We start from the raw sequence: 25,391 nt of genomic DNA, 5'->3' as shown, positions 1-25,391 counted from the left end.
ATATATTAACAAAAAAAAAAACAGTTTTTTTAACACTTTGTCAAAATTGATGAGGTCTGAGGTGCCCCAAATCTAGGTCTTGGAAATCTGGTCACCTTTAAAATTAGCATTCTAAAAGAGGCTACTTCAGTAACCATATATGGGGGGCACACAGGGCTCCAAGGTAAAAATGCAGAGGGTCAACTTATAATAATAATTGCAAATGACAAAGACCTACTAATCAAGCTATGAAGCAAGCATTCACTAAAATGTGTACATAGACAAATAGGTGGATTTAGATAGATAGATAGATAGATAGATAGATACAGTAGATAGATAAAAAGTTGTATAAGTGGATAAAATATACCCTTTTCAATAAGTGAGACTTCAAAAGCTGAATACTTTTGAATTTGAAAAGCTGCTATAAAAGTGTTTTATGATTGATTGGAGCACCTATATGGAATTCTCTCAAAATAACGTATTGATATAGTTAATGCAAGCACCCTGAAATAAAATTTGTTTTTTATAAAGCGGAACAGACTAGACTCTGAACAAAACTGGCTTGTCAGATGTGTACCTTGTCTCCAATAAACTGAAATATAGTAATCATTATATGCTATTTTATGTCCCTGTGTTAAAAGCGTTTATAAAGCAGACATTTCTTATTGCATTATTCTTCATGAACCCTGTTTCAAAGCTGATTGTGTTTGAATCTCATGAAGTTGTTTCAACAGCATACGCACATATGCTTCAAGCACTGAATGTATTGTGTCAGAAATGATTTCATTTGGCAGTTGAAAAGTAGGTTGTTAATACTCCGGTAACCCGCTTTCTTGCTCTGCCGCAAAGTGTCCCTGGAATTTTTTTGGAAATGTTAGCAACTATGGAAGTGCACTGTTCAGCTTAGACCATTATGTACCTTTAAAACAGTATGTTAATAAAGAAAATAATGGGCAAAACACCATATTTCATTAATATATATATCCCATATTCCATTATATTTCATTATTATATATTTTATACTCAAAAACATATACAGTATAATGCTGTATCTTGCCTGGTGTGCATTCTATATCCATTGTAGCAATATAGCAGAATAGTGGATTACTACTGCCCTCTAGAGGGTGCCTGCGTCAATACAAGCAGCAACTTTGAAGTTAGGTCTGCAAAGTCCCATTTATGCATTTTTAAACATAAAATATTCCAATAAATGATGTTTGAGATGTTAATGAAATGTGTATTGAGTTTTTATATATGACATACCAGTGAATACACATTTAAATTAATTTCATTGGGAATTACACTGTTTTTTTTTTTCCTTTTAGACATAGGCCTAGCTCACATTAGTGTTATTGTTGAACTGTATTGTGTTAACATTTCCAGCTTCTGTTTTGCACATGAGCCACATACTTTCTTTTTCTGTTTTACAATCTTGGTGATTTTTAGAAGAAAATCAGCATCTCAAAGTATGTTGCTGAAAGGGACAGTCTGCATGAATTTTTTTATTGTTTAAAAATATAATCCCTTTATTGCCCATTCCCAAGATCTGCATAACCAACATTATTATATTAATATACTTTTTAATTCAATTATAACCTTGTATTTAAACCTCTGCAGACTGTCCCCTTATCTCAGTGCTATTTACAAACTTGTGCTGGCTCATGCGCAACTCCACAGAAGTGAGCACAGGGTTATCTATATGAACTATCACAGTATTGCTGTGAAAAGCTAATGAAATGCACTGAGATAAAGGCTGCCTGCGGGTAATTAGAAACAGGCAGATATTTAGCGGTTATAAAGCATATTAATATAATAATATTGGTTGTGCAAACCTGGGGAATTTGAAGTAAACAATTCTAAAAATCAAGTAGACTTTTCCTTTAATAATTCTTATAAGATGGTGTAAAATACTGTGACTGATTCAACAGACAATATGCAAATGTATAGGAACTTTTTATATGTAAATGTTATAGTTAACAGCATTCTTAGTTATCCATATGATATTATTAAATATGTGTTTTTTATGATTTAACTGTTTCACATTTTAAAATATGAATTGTAAAGTTTAGAAGCACAAAAAAATAAAATCTGACAAGTCCTCGTTTGTGTTACATTTTTTGAAAGAAATAAAGCCTTTGTTTTTTTGGTATTGGCTAATTAATTAATGACTAGAAGTCAAATCCTTGTGTATGGTGCAGTTTTTTTTTTTTTTTGCCAGTTACTGATAATATGTTTCTGTAAAATTATATTACAAAATATGATTAAGTAAAAGTTACTGTTAAGTAATAATTGTATCAAACTCCCTTAAAATTATCTATTTAAGAATTAAATATGTATCTTCATTTCAAATTTTGCTTTTAATTGTATTCAATTTGACTTGTGAATATGTTTAAAAAACATACATCTGTATTTTTATTAAATATGTACTTTCACACCATATTGTTCTCGTCAGATGGACTGACAAGCCTGACATATCTTGTCATTTGCTGTAAAATAAGGGATTTCAACAAGACAGGTGAAAAGTATTCATATATGCCTCTAATAAATTTGTAGTCATGTGTTGAGAAGATCTTTTCCAAATCAGGTTATTTTTTAAAGTTTTAAAACTTAGATAAAGTTGATGTGCATATTCTTTATCTCCAGGACATACATGGCAATGGTTGTATACATAGTGTGCTGTGCCTACTCTATTATGTTGGATACTTCCCTTATACCTAATATATTCCATAGTCATAATTGATGGTCTAGGTAAGGTATTAAATTGAGATAACATCTGACACAATGGATTGTCAGATAACTTGAAGAAGCCTTAAGGTAATATTGTCTGATAAAAAAAGATCATAAAATTTACTTAGCATAAAGCTGTCATCTATACTCTTTATGGTAAAGTAAAACTCTATGGCCTAGATTTGGAGTTCGGCGGTAGCCGTCAAAACCAGCGTTAGAGGCTCCTAACGCTGGTTTTGGCCGCCCGCTGGTATTTGGAGTCAGTGATTAAAGGGTCTAACGCTCACTTTTCAGCCGCGACTTTTCCATACCGCAGATCCCCTTACGTCAATTGCGTATCCTATCTTTTCAATGGGATCTTTCTAACGCCGGTATTTAGAGTCGTTTCTGAAGTGAGCGTTAGAGCTCTAACGACAAAATTCCAGCCGCCTGAAAATAGCAGGAGTTAAGAGCTTTCTGGCTAACGCCGGTTCATAAAGCTCTTAACTACTGTACCCTAAAGTACACTAACACCCATAAACTACCTATGTACCCCTAAACCGAGCTCCCCCCACATCGCTGCCACTCGATTTAAATTTTTAACCCCTAATCTGCCGACCGCCACCTACGTTATACTTATGTACCCCTAATCTGCTGCCCCTAACCCCGCCGACCCCTGTATTACATTTATTAACCCCTAACCTGCCCCCCACAACGTCGCCGCCAGCTACTTAAAATAATTAACCCCTAATCTTCCGACCGCAAAGCGCCGCCACCTACGTTATCCCTATGTACCCCTAATCTGCTACCCCTAACACCGCCGACCCCTATATTATATTTATTAACCCCTAATCTGCCCCCCTCAACGTCGCCGACACCTGCCTACACTTATTAACCCCTAATCTGCCGAGCGGACCTGAGCGCTACTATAATAAAGTTATTAACCCCTAATCCACCTCACTAACCCTATCATAAATAGTATTAACCCCTAATCTGCCCTCCCTAACATCGCCGACACCTACCTTCAATTATTAACCCCTAATCTGCCGAGCGGACCTCACCGCTACTGTAATAAATGTATTAACCCCTAAAGCTAAGTCTAACCCTAATACTAACACCCCCCTAAGTTAAATATAATTTTTATCTAACGAAATAAATTAACTCTTATTAAATAAATTATTCCTATTTAAAGCTAAATACTTACCTGTAAAATAAATCCTAATATAGCTACAATATAAATTATAATTATATTATAGCTATTTTAGGATTAATATTTATTTTACAGGCAACTTTGTAATTATTTTAACCAGGTACAATAGCTATTAAATAGTTAAGAACTATTTAATAGTTACCTAGTTAAAATAATAACAAATTTACCTGTAAAATAAATCCTAACCTAAGATATAATTAAACCTAACACTACCCTATCAATAAATTAATTAAATAAACTACCTACAATTACCTACAATTAACCTAACACTACACTATCAATAAATTAATTAAACACAATTGCTACAAATAAATACAATTAAATAAACTAGCTAAAGTACAAAAAATAAAAAAGAACTAAGTTACAAAAAATAATAAAATATTTACAAACATAAGAAAAATATTACAACAATTTTAAACTAATTACACCTACTCTAAGCCCCCTAATAAAATAACAAAGCCCCCCAAAATAAAAAATTCCCTACCCTATTCTAAATTAAAAAAAGTTACAAGCTCTTTTACCTTACCAGCCCTGAACAGGGCCCTTTGCGGGGCATGCCCCAAGGATTTCAGCTCTTTTGCCTGTAAAAAAAAACATACAATACCCCCCCCCAACATTACAACCCACCACCCACATACCCCTAATCTAACCCAAACCCCCCTTAAATAAACCTAACACTAAGCCCCTGAAGATCTTCCTACCTTGTCTTCACCATACCAGGTTCACCGATCCGTCCTGGCTCCAACATCTTCATCCAACCCAAGCGGGGGTTGGCGATCCATCAGCCAATAGAATGCGAGCTCAATCTGATTGGCTGATTGGATCAGCCAATCGGATTGAACTTGATTCTGATTGGCTGATTCCATCAGCCAATCAGAAAATTCCTACCTTAATTCCGATTGGCTGATAGAATCCTATCAGCCAATCGGAATTCGAGGGACGCCATCTTGGATGACGTCCCTTAAAGGAACCGTCATTCGTCGGGAGACAACGGAAGAAGAGGATGGATCCGCGTCGCCTGCTTCAAGATGGACCCGCTCCGCACCGGATGGAAGAAGATTGAAGATGCCGCTTGGAGAAGATGTTTGCCGGTCCGGATGTCCTCTTCTTGCCGGATAGGAGGAAGACTTTGGAGCCTCTTCTGGACCTCTTCAGCACCGGATGATGGATCGCCAACCCCCGCTTGGGTTGGATGAAGATGTTGGAGCCAGGACGGATCGGTGAACCTGGTATGGTGAAGACAAGGTAGGAAGATCTTCAGGGGCTTAGTGTTAGGTTTATTTAAGTGGGGTTTGGGTTAGATTAGGGGTATGTGGGTGGTGGGTTGTAATGTTGGGGGGGGGGTATTGTATGTTTTTTTTTACAGGCAAAAGAGCTGAAATCCTTGGGGCATGCCCCGCAAAGGGCCCTGTTCAGGGCTGGTAAGGTAAAAGAGCTTGTAACTTTTTTAATTTAGAATAGGGTAGGGAATTTTTTATTTTGGGGGGCTTTGTTATTTTATTAGTGGGCTTAGAGTAGGTGTAATTAGTTTAAAATTGTTGTAATATTTTTCTTATGTTTGTAAATATTTTATTATTTTTTGTAACTTAGTTCTTTTTTATTTTTTGTACTTTAGCTAGTTTATTTAATTGTATTTATTTGTAGCAATTGTGTTTAATTAATTTATTGATAGTGTAGTGTTAGGTTAATTGTAGGTAATTGTAGGTAGTTTATTTAATTAATTTATTGATAGGGTAGTGTTAGGTTTAATTATATCTTAGGTTAGGATTTATTTTACAGGTAAATTTGTTATTATTTTAACTAGGTAACTATTAAATAGTTCTTAACTATTTAATAGCTATTGTACCTGGTTAAAATAATTACAAAGTTGCCTGTAAAATAAATATTAATCCTAAAATAGCTATAATATAATTATAATTTATATTGTAGCTATATTAGGATTTATTTTACAGGTAAGTATTTAGCTTTAAATAGGAATAAGTTATTTAATAAGAGTTAATTTATTTCGTTAGATAAAAATTATATTTAACTTAGGGGGGTGTTAGTGTTAGGGTTAGACTTAGCTTTAGGGGTTAATACATTTATTACAGTAGCGGTGAGGTCCGCTCGACAGATTAGGGGTTAATAATTGAAGTTAGGTGTCGGCGATGTTAGGGAGGGCAGATTAGGGGTTAATACTATTTATGATAGGGTTAGTGAGGCGGATTAGGGGTTAATAACTTTATTATAGTAGCGCTCAGGTCCGCTCGGCAGATTAGGGGTTAATAAGTGTAGGCAGGTGTCGGCGACGTTGAGGGGGGCAGATTAGGGGTTAATAAATATAATATAGGGGTCGGCGATGTTAGGGCAGCAGATTAGGGGTACATAGGGATAACGTAGGTTGCGGCGGTTTACGGAGCGGCAGATTAGGGGTTAAAAAAAATATGCAGGTGTCAGCGATAGCGGGGGCGGCAGATTAGGGGTTAATAAGTGTAAGGTTAGGGGTGTTTAGACTCGGGGTACATGTTAGGGTGTTAGGTGCAGACGTAGGAAGTGTTTCCCCATAGGAAACAATGGGGCTGCGTTAGGAGCTGAACGCTGCTTTTTTGCAGGTGTTAGGTTTTTTTTCAGCTCAAACAGCCCCATTGTTTCCTATGGGAGAATCGTGCACGAGCACGTTTTTGAGGCCGGCCGCGTCCGTAAGCAACTCTGGTATAGAGAGTTGCATTTGCGGTAAAAATGCTCTACGCTCCTTTTTTGGAGCCTAACGCAGCATTTGTTTAAACTCTCGATACCAGAGTTAAATTTATGGTGCGGCCAGAAAAAAGCCTGCGGAGCGTTAACAGCCCTTTTACCGCCAAACTCCAAATCTAGTCCTTTATTTCTTTGTCCATTACTTAAAACACGTGCTTTAACAGTGTATATATATGTATGTATGTGTATATATATATATATATATATATATATATATATATATATAAATAATACAAGGAAAGTAGATGTAATCCTAATACTTTAAATCAATTAATTACCATAGAGTCCAGACTAGGTTAGATCTCAATTCAGTGGCAACTTCTTGAGACAGGAAAGTTGCATAAAGGTAACACTATTGCTAAAAACGATTGGAACTTGTGTCTACACTGAAATAATTTTATATAGGTACCAGAACAATAGGAAGATACTATAACCACTTCCCAGAACTTAAACCATAACAAATCTTGAAATACAACTGCCAATAAAACAATCTCTAATTGAAAATCCATACGAAAATAAACCCTAAATGCAGTCTCTCACCCCAATAAAACCTAAATGCAAACTTCCACCACAATAAACCCTGTCTTTACTGACCCTGGCCCCACTAAATGACCCTGAGCCTACCCTGCCCTTATTAGATGGCCCACCCAATGCACACCTCTAAAATATTTGACACCCTCTAAATTATTCTCCCTACACAAACCCCAAACACCCAAGAAACCTCCCCTGCAAAACAACAAAACAAGAACCCTATTACCAAAGGGACTTACCCCAAACACCTAATTGCACCGCCTTCTGTTAGGCCCCAAATAAACACCGCAAAAAATAAGAAAATAGCATGATTATATGAGTGGGATGGTTTTGTTTGGACAGTGATACCTTCCACCACAATCTTAGTTGGTTAATTTTTGGGTGTTTGAGAGGATCTAGTCGTGTTTGTGAGAGTTTGAGTTGCTGGCACTTAGACGATGGAGATAGGATATCAGGGAAGCTGGGGGAAGCTACAGGGCCAGGCTAGGTCAATAGGTGTAGGTTTTGAGTAGGTCTAGGGTTGTGTGATATGACTGGGAAGGTGTGGTTAGAGTTAATATTGGTGGGTTGTCAACGTTTATTATGATGTAAAGAATGAAGTGATGTGGTGGTTACAGTTAATTTTACTTGTCAAATATCTATATTATATTGGTGCCAGTGTTATGTTGGATGTGGTCAGAAGCTTCTTACCTCTTTGCTCATTTTGACCAGCCAAGATAACAAGCTCTTAATTATGAACAAAAAGAAAGTTGTCACTAAAAATAGACAATTGACAGATATTTTAAAGGGACACTAATGTTAAAATCAGACTTTCATAATTCAGATAGAGCATGTTGTTTTAATAGACTTTCTAATTTACTTCAATTATCAAATTGTGCACAGTTTTTTTTTATATTCTCATTCGCATTGAGCATGTGCAAAACTTCACAGTGTATACATATGGCTCATAGCTGACACATGATACTGGGAGCTGGCATACTGAAGTAAATGTTAAAATTTGTCAGAAGAATCTACTGCTCATTAAAAATTCAAAATTCTATTGCATTGTCTTTTTACTATGTACTTGTTGATTATGTGATTCTACTATAATGAATAGTCCTTTGATTCTCTGGTTTACAAAGGTGATTTATAATTATAAAGATATAGATTTATTTTTTTTAGCAGAGTTATAATTTGACTAATAGTGGTCATGGTGGTTACTGGAAAGAGAAGTCAATATGACTAAGTTGTGGCTCTGCAAAGGAACTTTGATTCAGCAGGAAACCTGGTACCCATGGTAGCTGGGGGGAAACTGCAGTCATTATAACTTGAGGTTTAAGAAAAGGACCAAAATAACTGAGAAGTCCATTAAACAGCGGCACTCTAAAAGGTCTGTAAGGCACTGATAATGACAGGTGAGCATTAAGGTGAAGTGGGTTTTGTTCAAAGAAACATATGAATATATCCCCATAAGGGAAATTAATAAAACATTTACTTCTGGCCATGGACCATTCAGGAGTAAACAAAGGTCTTTCTGATAATGATATGCCTTAGTGCAGTGCTTTCCAAACTGTGTGTCGGGACACACTAGTGTGTCGGCAGCAGTGTGTAGGTGTGTCCCTGCTTCAGCACAAATTTTTTTAAATTTAATTTTTTTCAACAATTTATTTTGGTTTCTGACTTTCCGCCTGCCTGCTACGCATATCATGTGGTTGACACGTGATTAATACCTAGTGGGTCACAGATCAGCTTAACCTATTGACGCAGCTCAGTGAAAACTGAAACTATTCCCATTGGCGGCACATTGGCTCCTGACTGCACGTGTAGTCTCCTCAATCGGCTCGTGACTGCACGTGTAGTTAGTGAGTGGGACAGCAGTGTGTTTGCAGCGCGGGCAGTAGTCAGTCGGACTCGCAGAGCTCTGAGGGCAGCAGCTTAAACGCTGGGCTAAAGTCAGAAGTCAAAGTGGGTTTTTTTTGCAGCTAGCTCCCAGTAGTGCATTGCTACTCCTGCTCTTGATATATGGATAGGAAGGGGAAGCTTAAAAATGCTTGATGATGAAATGCGAGTGTCTTTATCTGATATTCCACCAAATATTTAGAAATTGTGTTCATCCCATCAACCTCATACATCCCATTAAAATATTAAGTAGCTATTAGTGTTATTAAACATTTTTTTATTTCTTGCACATAATTACATACTGTTACTTGTAAATATATTTCGTTATTATATCATTTATGTATGTGTCCGTATCTCTTAAAACAAGTTAGTTTAACCTCCTGTTTGCCAGTACAACTGAATTACTGTGTCGCGAAATGATGTAGGTCTAAAAAGTGTGTCACCAACATAAAAAGTTTGGAAAGCTCTGCCTTAGTGGATTAGTTTCCAATCAGCAACCACAAGTTAGAAAACTAGTAGGATATAGCATTCACTTTTAGGAACTACTTTAAGAATAAAGCAATATGAGGTTTGCGCATGCACAGATTCTTACTACACAGACAGCACTGCTTTTGAAAGCCTTTATAAGCATGTACAGTGCAAGCCTCTCTTTTTAGAAACTAGGTTTCCCATGTAACATTGTGAAATATGAACATGCATGCCATCATATTATATAAGCTTAGCAGCTTGGGTACTTATTAAAATTATTGAGGCACTGTCCTTTTCTCAATTATACAGTACATACCAAATTAAAATATCTTTTTTCATTAAATTAATGTTTATATATAAATTATAGTTAATCTGTAGGTATTCCTCATTAATTCTGGTTCATTTGGACTACAATACTGGAAACCTGAGGCCGGTTTTCAAAAGAAGCAACATTTAATATTTATCAGTTTTTGGTGAAATTTTCTCTGTTTCAGGGGTGGTTTTTAACTTGTTAGGCGATAGAGTAAATACAAAAGTAGGACTGAAACCTGAAAACAACTGCACTTGTGACTTCACCACTAAGTATCCTGTTTGAGGGTTAATAAGTGTAATTAATACTAAGGCCATACACAATTTGGATCAAAACTATCATTTGCAGAAAAGTAGATTATCATTGTCAAGAATTAGATCTCCTCCAGAGATGACCAAATCTTACAAAGATATTGACAACTCATGTAGCATAAGGCTTGGTTTAAATAGATACGGGATTTTTTTTATTTTTTATTATTTTTTTAAAGGAAAAATCAGACAAAAAAAATATGCCAGGGTTTAAATTCTCACTCAAACAATAAATTTAAGATTTCTGTAGCTTAATGGAAAAGCAAGACATTTCCACCATCCTAAAAAAGTAAACAAATAATACTTTGGGTGTAAACGAAAGAGGTTCTTGGTAAAGAGATACAGTCTTTTCTTTTTTCGCTTGCATACAGTTCTGAAATCAGACATTTACTCTTTTTTTATGCATTTGAATGAGAAAAATGCTTTTTGTTGAAGCAATGGTATGTTTTTAACACCAATTCCAAGGTAAAATGAATAAATTACTCTTCTCTTACCTGATTTGTAAACACTGCGCAAACATGAGAGCGATGCATTTAACCGTCCACATTCTTCACTGGTGGCACCAAACTTCTCAAGAGCCTCACACACCTGCTCATCATTCATCTCTAGCAATTCCTCCAAAGTCAGCTGCCCAGGGTCGATCTCCTGAAACAAATATGTTGTTTAATTAATCAGGCACGCCAACTCTCTTCCTGCTAGTGCACAATGCTACCCTATAGATTAACAGTGAGAAATGGAGTAGATAAACCAAGGTGTAGGACCGTACCATAGCCAACATTTACTGACATTCTAGTTGCAAATAGCGAAAATAAGCTTAGTCTTTTTATAAACCAGGAGACTGGCACGATTTACACAAGCAGTCTCTGGTGTGTACACTCCATGCATGAGCTTGAATGACAGGCAACAACGAGCATACTGCATGCGCATCAGTCAGATGCTTGCAAGCCTTAGAGATCAGCACCTAGTGCTCATTACCATGTAACTGCTTAAAAAAACTTCCTAAGCAACTATTTTTTAAAGGAGTGTATATTTCAAAGTTGCAAATGTGATTCTTGAGTTATAGAGACCCAGCACAGTTTGCACCTAAATGGCCCTTTAAATTGTTTCTAGTATTATATAGAACATAGGCTACTGTAAACAAATGTGCCTTGCAAGATGATATTCATTTTAAGTCTGCAATATGTTAAGATGCCTTTAGCAACTCAAAGGTGAAACAGGTAGTAAATGTTAAAGGTGTAAAAGCATTAAGACTGGTGTTAAAATAATATAAAAGTTTACAGAAATATGCATCATATTCCTCTCACAAGGACTGATAAATGAAGCCTTTGGCATGAAATAAAAAGCAGCTATATATCTCAGAAAGCACATGCCGTGACAACACTATAGTGAATAATTAACAGTCACAATTACCACTCCAGAGGGACCAGTAAACAGTGTGATCTCCTGACGCTGAAAGAGGAGTTTTGGCGAGGAATCTTTATGCCATAACATATTGAACATAAAAAATCTAAGGAGACTTCAGTAAAAAGACTGTTAAACTATTTAACTGCCAGACTTGCATATAATGCTCAAAAATTAATGTTTATTGTATTACTTTTATGTCTATTTTTTCCATAAATATACATCTTTCCTTTCATAAATCATCTTTCTTATTTTATTTAAAATAAGAAATGACTGAAGAATTAAATATTACTAATTCTGACCGCATTTAATAGTTTAACATGAGTATTAATTTTAGAATCTAAAATATGTTTGTCTGGTTTATACACTTATATGTTTTGTGTTAATCACATTTTTATCCCTCTATTACTGTTTGTCCAATTATTAACATTCACCTATTTGAATTTGTCTATCTAAAACAAATCTCTATTTGTATGTACACCTCTGTCTTAAGCTGGTCTTTCCTTTTAACTGACATAATCTGTAATCATATTTCTCTAATAGTTAATCAAAATTCTAATGTTTTAGCTAATTGAAATATACTGATAGTATAATATGAGTACAAATGTTAACTTAATCAGAAAAGTCTGCACCTCTGTCCTGGTTAATACAACTCAATGATCTCCTTATAAAAAATTAAGATTAAAATGCAACCATTAATAACAATATAGTTTGAAGGGATTAATAGGTCAAGTTAGAAATGCACTGTAGTTCATTACAGTTTGGGGGTCAATCCATTAGATGTGAGATGTGCAAAGTAAAATCAAATTTTAATTTAAAGTAAAAAATAAATAAAAAGTTGATGATTTGGAAATATAGTGACCATGCTTGGGTGGGTTTTCATATTAAATGGCTGACTATTCAAAATCATTGAAATGGTTAGAAAACAACACCAAAAACACCAAAGCATGCATATAACACTTCTTGAATAGAATGGGAGACTTGATTAGAAGCACATTTGAAATAAAATACTCCTTTTAAAAGTGATCACTGTTTTAATTATAACTTCTATTGTATATGCAACTATAGAAAACAAACTAGTTTTCCTACCTCTGCTAGTGGGCTGAATAGGGGTATCCCATGGTCATAGCTGAAAGTTATTTTCAAAGACTCAACATATTCTCTAGACATTTCCACCTGCAGTCTCCCTGTTTTATCTCGTAAACTGAAAGGCGGTGACATGTACTTACAAAAAAATATGCAACCAAACAGAGAAGCAGTGCGCTCAGTCTTACCCATATAATACACAGTAGCGAATGGCACACAGGAGAGTGGGGATGACATCAGACGCTATGTGGTTGTGCTAAAACAGGCAAAATCGTCCAAAACACCAAAAGTGAATAAATAACAGAAATGTCCCAAGCACAGATACCACAAGCGGTCAGGGCTTTATGATAAAAAGCCAAAAGTTTATTCCATCATTAAAAGCATAAAAAAGTACAGCTACAAAGAACCTCAATGACATAGACAGCATGGAGTGGTGCCCGGGCTCCTATGCAGACACGTTTCGTGCGTACACGCACTTATTCTCTTCTTTATCATAAAGCTTTGACTGCTTGGGACATTTCTGTTATTTACTTACAAAAATAGATGCAATTTTAATCAGGGTAGTCTTATTTGTATTGGCTACAGTGTTTGACTTTTAAAGGGCACCCCTGCTCCCTGCTAACTTTACTCTCCCCAGAGAAGTTGCACTTTCTATCGAATTCAATTACTTTCTATGGGAGACATCTTGCAACTTACAGGAGCAGACCCATTTTTATAGAATTCCCTGCAAGGTTTTTTTACTCCCTATCCAGCAAATTTTCAATGATCGGACCCTTAGTGGTTTGGGGGCTCATTAGATACCTATTTTATTAATAAATCAATAAACTAATTTTTTTGTTGGAGACTTAGGGCTTACAAGTATAGCGCTTTTTATTGCTCCCGCTCGCACGTTAACTCCACTAGACGGAGGCTTTTTGCGCATTGGGTACCTCGCATATTACAAGTTGAAAGTAAAAAGTTTTCACCCAAGTGTTAACATGACGCTCACAAAAAGCTGAACTTTGAATATCACGACCGCGCTAAAGTATTACCACATAGTCTTCAATGGAGCTTGAAAAGTGGGAAAAAACATAACATGATTACTTGCACAGAAACCCGATCACATTTAACCAAGTGCGCTAACCCGACATGAAAAAATAATATTTCACACACTGAACACCCCCCCCCCCCCCTTCTTGTGCACTTTTTTATTGATTTTTAATAAAATTGGTTTTATATAAAACCTTTATATATAAACCCATTTCTCGCTACCTTTGGATGAGACACCGTTCTGTGATTCAGCTCTGGAAGCACCTGTAGCTGGAGTTTATTGAACTGGGGCACTGTAATTCTCCAGTAAGTCTCTATCAGTATATTGGGGTGCTGTAGTTCCCTGTGCTCTGCTTATTCAGTTTTTCAGATTTACCTATTGATATGCACATGAGGCGGCCTCTTTTGTGTTTTTACATTTGCAGAATAAACTTTTGTTGTAGCTAGAGCGCTGATTGGAGAACAATTCAAACAGTTTACAGAACAATTGACTTTTGAAGTAGTAGGCTGAGCACGGTGGGAATTTGAATCTTATATCTATATTAAAAAGTAATTTATAGGGCAACTTCATTACAAATGATGAATGAAACTATATCTAAAATATCACTAACATTTAGGATCTGATTTTAAAAATGGAAAAAGTTTATCCCATAGAGGACAGAAGCCACAGCTTTTTCCTTTTACAACATGTTTTTTCAACTTTGTACTATGTAAAACCTGTTTTTTTTAATTGACAGTTTTATTAATATTGTATTTGTATAGCCGCTATAAGTTTTCACTGTACTGAAAGTGTATTACTTCTAATATTATGGCTACACTGTACCAAATGTGTTATTAGTGTAGAACACATTTGGTGCAGTGCAGTCACAATATGAGAAGTAAAATAGACCTCTTGATGAGACTGCCTACAAAACTGATTTCAGCCCTTTATAAAGTTTCACAGTCAATCTCGATAACAAGGCGGATCACTTTTATAAAATGTTGCTATTATCTCAATGTTTTTATCATCAGGACCTAGATGTCTAAGGCAGTATCAAACAAAGAACAGGCACTAGTAAGTTCACAAACATAAGTGAACAGATTTAGCTCAGTAAACAAGGCATTGGCCCTGCATGTACGGTTCTCCAAAGGTCCTGGTTCAGTTGCAAACTAGTGACCAACAGAGTCAAACTGTCTCCTCTATTGTTCAGGAGTTGTGAAGTGGTACTGACATTGTGTAGGTGCTGTAGTAAAGGTAAAGATATGGAGGTCTTGACAATAAGACAGACATGTTTACATTGTTAATCAAATAGCAAAGGTGTTGTCTTAAATGAATTTAAATTAAAAAATTTTACATTTGCCATAAAGTATTTTTCACAATTTAGGGCTAGATTACAAGTGGAGCGCTAATTTATTGCGCACCTGTAAACAGGCAAATTCGCCCATTCGCACAATAAATAACCAGCCATTTCAAGTGGCAATTAGCTCCCTGAAAATTAACCAGAGGTCAGACCTCTGGTTAAATTTAAACAGGTTCCCCAATTGTATATCCCTGTTAAAATATAAAAAATATCAGCATCAAATTACTGCACAAAGCAGTTTTATGGGCTTAAAGTGAGCAGGTTTGGGGTAAAAACGGCACTGAAAAGAGCTTTTACATTGCGGTCTATGGGAACAGCGTGTTCCCAGCAAATATATATGTACAGTATGTGCTTATATACATATATATTTATGTGTTAATATGTGTATATATACATATTAACACATAAACTTATATTTATATATTCATATATTTATTTATCTTTACTTGTAATTCCAGCACACATTTGCGTGTTCTGGTGTTACTGAGTGGAGCACAAATATTGCGCTCATTTAAGCGCTGTTTTGCGCTCCACTTGTAATTTGGCCCTTAACGGGACAGTCAACACCAGAATCTCTTAATTACCAATTCCCCAGTTTTGCATAACCAACATAGTTATAATTATACACATTTTACCTCTGTAATTACCTTGTATCTAAGCCTCAGCAGATTTTAGTTCTTTTGACAGACTTGCATTTTAGCCAATCGGAGCTGTCTCCATGGTAAATTCATGTGCATGAGCTCAATGTTATCTTTATGAAACACGTGAACTAATGCCCTCTAGTGGTGAAAATCTATCAAAATGAATTTAGATTAGAGGCGGCCTAACCTCCTAGGTTTAGTTTTCAACTAAGAATACCAAAAAACAAAAAACAAAGCAAAATTGGTGGTAAAAGTACATTGGAAAGTTGTTTAAAAGTACATGTCCTATTTGAAACATGAAAGTTTTTTTTTGACTTGACTGTCCCTTTAATATTAACGGATGTATTTTAAATACACAACTTTTTTTCTGTAGAGACAGGCATCTCATCTAATATTTCTGAAAACAAAATATATCCCTTTAAACTTATAGATTGTATTTAAACACATAACTGCATCAAAACTACAAAGCCAGGGTTTTCTCCTACGCAATAACTACATTTTTTACATTTCCTCAGGCTGCATTGATTTTCAGCATGATGGGCAGATACGTTTTAATGTAAACACTAGCAGGTGTATTTTTTTCACCTAAATGTTCCCTATGTAACGCAGCCATTTGCAGAAAGTATTTAGGAAACATTGACATCTTGCTTATTGCTAAAGGGGAATGAAATTCAACATTTTCGTAAGTTAGATAGAGCATACAATTAAAAAAAAAGACTTCAATTTTGTTTTCGTTATCAAATGTACATTGTCCTCTTGGTATTTTTTTATTAAAGACCATAACTAGGAAGGTAGCATGCACAATTATGCGTGCCTGGAGCACTTTATGGTAGCAGTTTTGCAAGAATACTTTAGCAGTGTTATACATTATAGAAACATCACTGCCATCTAGTGTTCAAGTATGCAGTATCCCACAAAAGTGAGTACACCCCTCACATTTCTGTAAATATTTTACTATATCTTTTCATGTGACAACACTGAAGAAATTACACTTTGTTACAATGTAAAGTAGTGAGTGTACAGCCTGTATAACAGTGTAAATTTGCTGTCCCCTCAAAATAACTCAACACACAGCCATTAATGTCTAAACCTTTGGCAACAAAAGTGAGTACATCCCTAAGTGGAAATGTCCAAATTGTGACAAATTGTGAGAGCGTGAGAGTGATAACACCAAATTTAACACACCTGCTCCCCATTCACACCTGAGACCTTGTAACACTAACGAGTCACATGACACCGGGGTGGGAAAATGGCTAATTGGGCCCAATTTGGACATTTCCACTTAGGGGAGTACTTACTATTGTGGGATACTGTATATAAAAGCATTCTTACAAAACCGCTGCCCTATAGTGCTCTAGATCTATTAGTTGTATTAAACAAAGAATACCTTGATAAAGAAGTACATTTTATAAAACAAGTTTTTAAAATTTGCGTTGTTTATCTGAATCGTAAAAAATGGGGTTTCATGTCCCTTTTAAGGTGACATAATACTCATATGCTAAATCACTTGAAAGTGATGCAGCATTACTGTAAAAAGCTGGCAGGAAAATATCACCTGAGCATCTCTATGTAAAAAAGGAAGATATGTTTTTACCTCACAACTTCCCCAGCTCACCAGAATAAGTTCTGTTTAAAAAGTTATCTTTCAGTTACTGCCCAACTGCCGGTTAAAAAAAAAGAAGAAGGAAGAAATGAACAGCAGCCAATCGGCATCAGCAGTGCTGAGGTCATGAACTCTTTTACTGTGATCTCATGAAATTTTACTTAACTTTCATGAGATTTCATAGTAAACTTCCTTAAACTGAAAAGGGAAATAACATGAGTGTGCATGAAGCACGCTCCCTTGCCTGTCCCAGGACTGACATACTTATTTGTTGCTTAAAGACCTTTATAATGGGGTGCGAATGCTTAGGACATTTTGAGGTAAAATATCTTTCTTTTTTACATAGAAATTCTCAGGTGATATTTTCTAGTTAGCTTTTTATAGCTATGCTGCATCACTTTCAAGTGTTTAAACATTTGGGTATCATGGCCCTTTAAAGATTCTTGGCATGGGCTACATTATTGTCAGGCTCTGATACATATTTTTATGTCTATCATTTCCACTCAGATTCTTTACCACTTCTAGAATACTAAGGGCTAGATTACAAGTGGAGTGCTAAATAATTGCACTCCCGCAAACAGGCAAATTTGCCCGTTTGCAGGAGTGCAATAATTAACCAGCCATTACAAGTGACTGGCTATTTCTACCGCAAGCTCGCGGTTGCAATTAGCGTTTATAAAATTAACGAGAGATCGGATCCCTGGTTAATTTTATAAATCTGCCCCAAATGCCCTTAAAGTACTGATTAGTGTAATATATTAAAGAATTAAGAGGCAGCATCTTTATTTTTTAATAAAAGTACCGCACTAGGCAGTATTTTGGGGTTAAAGTTGGTGGAAGTGGGGTGTTAGAAAAAAAATGGCACTGAAAAAATAGGAGCCTTGGTTTCCATTACATATAGAGCGTCGCCCGCAAAAGCTGGCGACGCCAGATTTTACGCGATTTTGGTATTACATATACGGCGTAGCATACAAGTTACGCCCGTATATTTCACCCGTCGCTCGCAATTTTTACTCCCATAGGCTAACATGGGACTGCGTCGTAAATCGGTATCCAATATCCAGCGCAAGGACTTACGTGACGAAAATGGAGAAATCTTACTCCATTTTTACCTCGCCATAAAAAGCAGCCGTAGCAGGCCTTGCGCTGAGTATGGGAGCACCGTAACTCCCGAAAATGCCTACAAAAATAAACTAACACCTAACGCATGCGCAATGTCTATCTACCTGTCAACCGCAACTAATAAAGCCTATTAACCCCTAAACTGCCATAGCCCACATAGCCTATTAAATGTATTAACCACTAATCTGCTGCCGCCAACGTCGCCGCCACTATAATAAAGCTATTAACCCCTATAAACCCGTCTAACCCTAACACCCCCCTAACTTAAATATTATTTAAATAAATCTAAATAATGTTACTATTATTAACTAAATTATTCCTATTTAAAACTAAATACTTACCTATAAAATAAACCCTAAGATAGCTACAATATAATTAATAATTACATTGTAGCTATTTTAGGATTTATTTTTATTTTACAGGCAAGTTTGTATTTATTTTAACTAGGTACAATAGCTATTAAATAGTTAACTATTTAATAGCTACCTAGTTAAAATAACTACAAATTTACCTGTAAAATAAATCCTAATTACACCTAACACTATCATTAAATAAATTAAATTAATTAACTACAATTACCTAAAATTAAATACAATTAAATAAAATAAACTATAGTACAAAAACAAACACTAAATTACAGAAAATAAAAAAATTACAAGAAGTTTAAACTAATTACAACTAATCTAAGCATTGCCCCAAAGTAATCAGCTCTTTTACCTGTAAAAAAAGAAATACAACCCCCCCAACATTAAAACCCACCACCCACACACCCAACCTTACTCTAAAACCCACCCAATCCCCCCTTAAAAAAACCTAACACTAATCCCTTGAAGACCACCCTACCTTGAGCCGTCTTCACCCAGCCGGGCAGAAGTCTTCATCCAGGCAGAAGAGGTCCTCCAGCCGGGCAGAAGTCTTCATCCAAGCGGCATCTTCTATCTTCTTCCATCTGACGAGGAGCAGCTCCATCTTGAAGATATCCGACGCAGAGCATCCTTCCTGGCCGACGACTAACCGACGAATGAAGGTTCCTTTAAATGACGTCATCCAAGATGGCGTCCCTTCAATTCCGATTGGCTGATAGAATTCTATCAGCCAATCGAAATTAAGGTAGGAAAAATCCTATTGGCTGATGCAATCAGCCAATCGGATTGAAGTTCAGTCTGATTGGCTGATCCAATCAGCCAATAGGATTGACCTAGCATTCTATTGGCTGTTCCAATCAGCCAATAGAATGTGAGCTCAATCCAATTGGCTGATTGCATCAGCCAATAGGATTTTTCCTAACTTAATTCCGATTGGCTGATAGAATTCTATCAGCCAATCGGAATTGAAGGGACACCATCTTGGATGATGTCATTTAAAGGAACCTTCATTCGTCGGTTAGTCGTCGGCCAGGAAGGATGCTCCGCGTTGGATGTCTTCAAGATGGAGCCGCTCCTCGTTGGATGGAAGAAGATAGAAGATGCCGCTTGGATGAAGACTTCTGCCCGGCTGAAGGACCTCTTCTCCCTGGATCGGATGAAGACTTCTGCCCGGCTGGAGGACCTCTTCTGCCCGGATCGGATGAAGACTTCTGCCCAGCTGAGTGAAGACGGCTCAAGGTAGGTTGGTCTTCAAGGGGTTAGTGTTAGGTTTTTTTAAGGGGGTTTGGGTGAGTTTTAGAGTAAGGTTGGGTGTGTGGGCGGTGGGTTTAAATGTTGGGGGGGTTGTATTTCTTTTTTTACAGGTAAAAGAGCTGATTACTTTGGGGCAATGCCCCACAAAAAGCCTTTTTAAGGGCTATTTGTAATTTAGTATAGGGTAGGGAATTTTATTATTTTTTGGGGGACTTTTTTATTTTATTAGGGGGCTTAGATTAGGTGTAATTAGTTTAAACTTCCTGTAATTTTTTTTATTTTCTGTAATTTAGTGTTTGTTTGTTTTTGTACTATAGTTTATTTTATTTAATTGTATTTAATTTTAGGTAACTGTAGTTAATTAATTTAATTTATTTAATGATAGTGTAGTGTTAGGTGTAATTGTAACTTAGGTTAGGATTTATTTTACAGGTAAATTTGTAGTTATTTTAACTAGGTAGCTATTAAATAGTTATTAACTATTTAATAGCTATTGTACCTAGTTAAAATAAATACAAACTTGCCTGTAAAATAAAAATAAATCCTAAAATAGCTACAATGTAATTATTAATTATATTGTAGCTATCTTAGGGTTTATTTTATAGGTAAGTATTTAGTTTTAAATAGGAATAATTTAGTTAATAATAGTAATATTATTTAGATTTATTTAAATAATATTTAAGTTAGGGGGGTGTTAGGGTTAGGGTTAGACTTAGGTTTAGTGGTTAATAACTTTATTATAGTGGCGGCGATGTTGGTGGCGGCAGATTAGGGGTTAATACATTTAATAGGCTATGTGGGCTATGGCGGTTTAGGGGTTAATACTTGAATAGGTTAATTGCATTGTGGGCTATGGTGTATTAGGGGTTAATAATTTAGTTATTACTTGCGGTGTGGGATTGATGGCGGATATAGGGGTTAATAGTTTAAATAGGCATATTGCGTTGTGGGGGGTTGTCGGTCTAGGGGTTAATACATTTAATATTAGTAATGAGAGGGGGGGATTGTGGATATAGGGGTTTTACGTGTCAGGCTTATTTTTGGGAGGCATGTTAGATTTTATGGGAGATTTTTTATTTTCTTTACTTTTCTTAGGCGCCGGCAGTTTCTAAAGTGCCGTAAGTCACTAGCGACTCCAGAAATTTGTATTTACGCTTATTTCTGGACATCGCTAGTTTATCCAACTTACGCCACTTAGGAAATGCCGGCGCCATATATGTAATAATACCCCGATGTGCGAGGTGAAATTAGGGGCGGCGCAGGTTTCCATATTACAATGTGGAGTCCTAATATCACTTTCAAAGTGGAATTCTAAATTGTTAATATTCTGCTTTTTTGTTGGCTGTACTCACTTGTCTTGGATGACAAAAAAAAGACTGTAGGATGCTTAAGCACAACTAATAGGGTTTACATGTTCATAATGATTCACCTTGAGGCTGATAACCATTTAAGAGCTCGCTTCCATTGAGCCGTTAAAAATGGAGCCGTAAGCTACCGAAGTGACCGACAGCTAAAATTAATTTACGGCTCCATCTTTTCGTGTAGGTATAAGTTAGCATTGTGTTAACACTTCCACCCAATGCCAGATTTTTTAAAAATGTATAGGTTACTATGGTAACCCGACCTTACACTACACTCAATCGCATATACGGCGCCGCATACAAGTGTGGCGCGTATATGTTACCCCGTCGCTCCCTGTTAAAATAAAACACCTAATGCATGCGCAATATCTACCTCTGAACCACAACCCCCCACCGCAATAACTAATAAATGTATTAACCCCTAATCTGCCAACCTCCATATCGCAAAGTATCTATTAAAGTTATTAACATTAAAACCGCCATGCCTCCACATTGCAATCTAGTTATTTAAACTATTAACCCCTAACCTGCCATCCCCACAACGCAAATAACTAATTACTAAGCCCCCTAACCTAACACCCCCTAAAGTAACCCCCATTACATAAATTTAAAAATCCTACATTACAATTAAAATAAAAAAATCCTAAATTACAATAAAATTAAAAATTCTAACATTAATTTAAAAATTAAAGTTAAGATTAAATTACAATAATTAAATCTAAAATTACAAAAAATAAAAAAAGTCTAAAATTACAGAAAAAAATAAACCAAATTATCCAAAATTAAAAATTAAACCTATCTAAGACCCCCAATATAAAAACACCCCCTTATCTAAGACTAAACTTGAAAGGGCCTTTTGTACTGCATTGCCCTAATGATATCAGCTCTTTTAACCAAAGATAAAAATTAACCCCTAACAGTAAACCCCCCAACCCACCAAACCCCCCCAAAATAATAAAACCTAACACTAAAAAAAGCAGCCAATACGATTTCAGTAGCTCTCATCCTATTGACTGATTTGAAAGCCAATAGGAATGCAAGGTACCCCATTTTTAAACGGGTACCTTGCATTTAATCTTCAGTGTGTGGCGGTGAACTTACGAAGAGGATACTCCACCCTGAATGGCTCCACAGTCGACGGTCCTGTTCCGCGGTCACCTCCACTCCGCATTGCCTTGGTCCTGGATGAAGATAGAAGAGGTCCCCTCTGGATGAAGATATCGGCACCTGGAAGAAGAAGAAGACCTTCTCTGCCAGACTTCAGGAATGGTGAGTATCTATTTGGTGGTTAGACTTAGGTTTTATTTTTATTTTTTGGGGTGTTTTTTTTTAGATTAGGACTTATTGTTATTTTAATGGGCACAAAAGAGCTGAATGCCCTTTTAAGGGCAATGTCCATACAAATGCCATTTTAAGGGCAATGGGTATCTTCGTTTTTTTTAGTGTTAGGTTTTATTATTTTGGGGGGTTTACTGTTAGGAGTTAATTTTTATTCTTAGGTAAAAGAGCTGATCGCTTTAGGGCAATGCCCTACAAAAGGCCCTTTTAAGGACTATTGGTAGTTGAGTCTTAGATTAGGGGGTGTTTTTATTTTGGGGGGCTTTTTCATTTTTATAGGGGTATTAGAATAGGTTTAATTATTTTATTTTGGATAATTTAGTCTATTTTTTCTGTAATTTTAGACTTTTTTATTTTTTGTAATTTTAGATGTAATTATTGTAATTTAATTTTAGGTTTAATTTTTAAATTAATGTTAGGATTTAATTATTGTAATTTAATTTTAGGTTTAATTTTTAAATTAATGTTAGGATTTTTTATTTTAATTGTCATTTAGGATTTTTTATTTTAATTGTCATTTAGGATTTTTTTAATTGATGTAGTGGGGTTAAATTTAAGGGGTGTTAGGTTAGGGGTATTAGTAATTAGTTATTTGCATTGTGGGGGATTGGCGGATTAGGGGTTCATAGTTTAAATAGCTAGATTGTGATGTGGGGGCATGGCAGATTAGGGGTTAATAGTTTAAATAGCTAGATGTGGAGGCATGGCAGATTAGGGGTTAATAGTTTAAATTGGTAGATTGCGATGTGGGGACATGGTGGATTAGGGGTTAATAGTTTTAATAGCTAGATTGCGTTGTGGGGGCTTGGCGATTTAGTGGTTAATACATTTATTATAAGTTGCGATGTGGGGGGGCTGGTGGATAGAGGGGTTTTGACGTGTCGGGTTAGATTTCAATGGGAAAAAGGCCTCAAAAAGCACCTTTTTACTGTTTTATACCTAGTTGAGCTGGGTGTAATTTTTGTTACTGTATCGGCAACCTCTGACAGTGTATTAACCGTTTGTGTGGTCATTGGAAACCTGGTATAATTTAAAGATTAGCGGCTTCTGATAATTTGTATGGGACATGATAATGTTTTCGGGCAGCCGGAGTGTCAGTCGGTGAACGATATTACTTCCGACAGCTTATTTACCGGTTTTCTGAGCTCACGCAAACCTAATTACAGCTCAATGTAAATGAGCCCATAGTCTGTAGATCTGGAGAGGCTCCTTACTTTGGAGATGGTGTTTAACTCCCTTCTCTGACACTTTAATTTTCTGGTTCTGGTTGTTCAAGGCATTACCCCATAGGCAGCTTCTCCCTCCTTTTTCTTAATGTCCCTGATTCTGTGGACCAAGATGCAGCTCCACTCAGTAGGTTTTATGAAGCCTGCCCTACTACCAGAAAATGCTGGCTGTCCTATTTCTCTTTTTTTTGAGGACTCTCCACCCTCCCCTCAATTCACTTTACTTATTGTCCCACTCATGACATAATTTTCATAAATTTAAAAGTATCACTGGTAATCATTGGTAATCATTGGTACAGATTAGCAATGGGCAATAAAAAAGGTTGAGAACCAGCACGATACAGTAGTCAGATGAATGTCAGATGAATACTATGCCTGGAACCAAAGAGACTTCAAAATGGCACACTTATTGGACCCAGAAAGTATTGTATCCACTGTGTGTTTGTGAGTGTATGTTGGTTTGTTTTCTGTAGGTCAACTTCTGTTACAAAGTGTAGGAACTACATGAGATACCTCTAAGGGCCCCTTGCTTATTTCTAGTATAAACATTTCTACTATATAGGGTTACTTCATTGTTTGTGCAGCAAACAAAACAATGATAAATTGTAGTACTCTTAAAGTGATGGTAAACTTTAACTAATCAAATGCCATATATGTAATCTTTGCCATTAAAAAAGTATATGTGTACCTTTTTTTTTTTTTAATATATCCATGAAAAGGATTAAATCTGTGTCTATAGTAATGCTTCAATTACAATATTATCCCAGACCATTTTTTACTTTTTTTAATGACAGTTCCAATAAACATCCAATCAGTGTGAATGTCATATGACACTCTTGAAGTCCAGCCCTTTGAAAGACCTTAAGAACCCTATATAGAGAGTGGGTGTAACTGCTCAGCCAAAAGAGCAAATTAAGCGGGGCAGAAGAACAGAAGATAGCAAGTAGGATTATAAATCTTTTTTTATAACATATATATATACACTTTTTAAAAAAAATGTATGTAGTTTTGCTTGTACACTATGGGGCCTATCTATCAAGCTCCGAACAGAGCTTGAAGGTCCGTGTTTCTGGCGAGTGTTCAGACTCGCCAGAAACACAAGTTATGGAGCAGCGGTCTAAAGAACGCTGCTTCATAACACTGTCTGCCTGCTCTGATGAGGCGGACAGGAATCGCCGGAAATCAACCCGATCGAGTACGATCAGGTTGATTGACACCCCCCTGCTGGCAGCCGATTGGCCGCGAGTGTGCAGGGGGCGGTGTTGCACCAGCAGCTCACAGGAGCTGCTGGTGCAATGCTGAATACGGAGACCGTATTGCTTTTTCTATTAACAACTAGTCTTAAAGCCTATTTACAAGGGCCATTTTTTGCAGTACAGCGGTCCCACCCCTTGCTCTCTCTCTCCCTCTCTTTTGCTCTCTCTCTCCCGTCCCTCTCTTTTGTTCTCCTCTATTTTGCTCTCTCTCTTCCCCTCTGTTTTGCTCTCTCTCTCTCTCTCTCT

At 36.3% G+C, this 25,391-nt stretch overlaps 1 protein-coding gene across 1 annotated transcript in view; it reads right to left on the bottom strand.

The window, feature by feature from the left end:
- The window catches only part of KSR2 (kinase suppressor of ras 2), a 1,182,068-nt gene that overhangs the window by 807,429 nt on the left and 349,248 nt on the right, over nucleotides 1–25,391 (bottom strand). Inside the window, exon 3 of the mRNA XM_053701684.1 lies at nucleotides 10,618–10,768. Coding sequence (XP_053557659.1) covers nucleotides 10,618–10,768 — 151 coding nt within the window. The remainder of the gene's footprint in view (nucleotides 1–10,617; nucleotides 10,769–25,391) is intronic.

This window comes from Bombina bombina, chromosome 2 (assembly GCF_027579735.1).
Source record: "Bombina bombina isolate aBomBom1 chromosome 2, aBomBom1.pri, whole genome shotgun sequence".
Taxonomy (NCBI): Eukaryota; Metazoa; Chordata; class Amphibia; order Anura; family Bombinatoridae; genus Bombina; species Bombina bombina.
The sequence above is the reverse complement of the archived record's forward strand: the minus strand, read 5'-3'. Positions and strand labels throughout refer to the sequence as shown.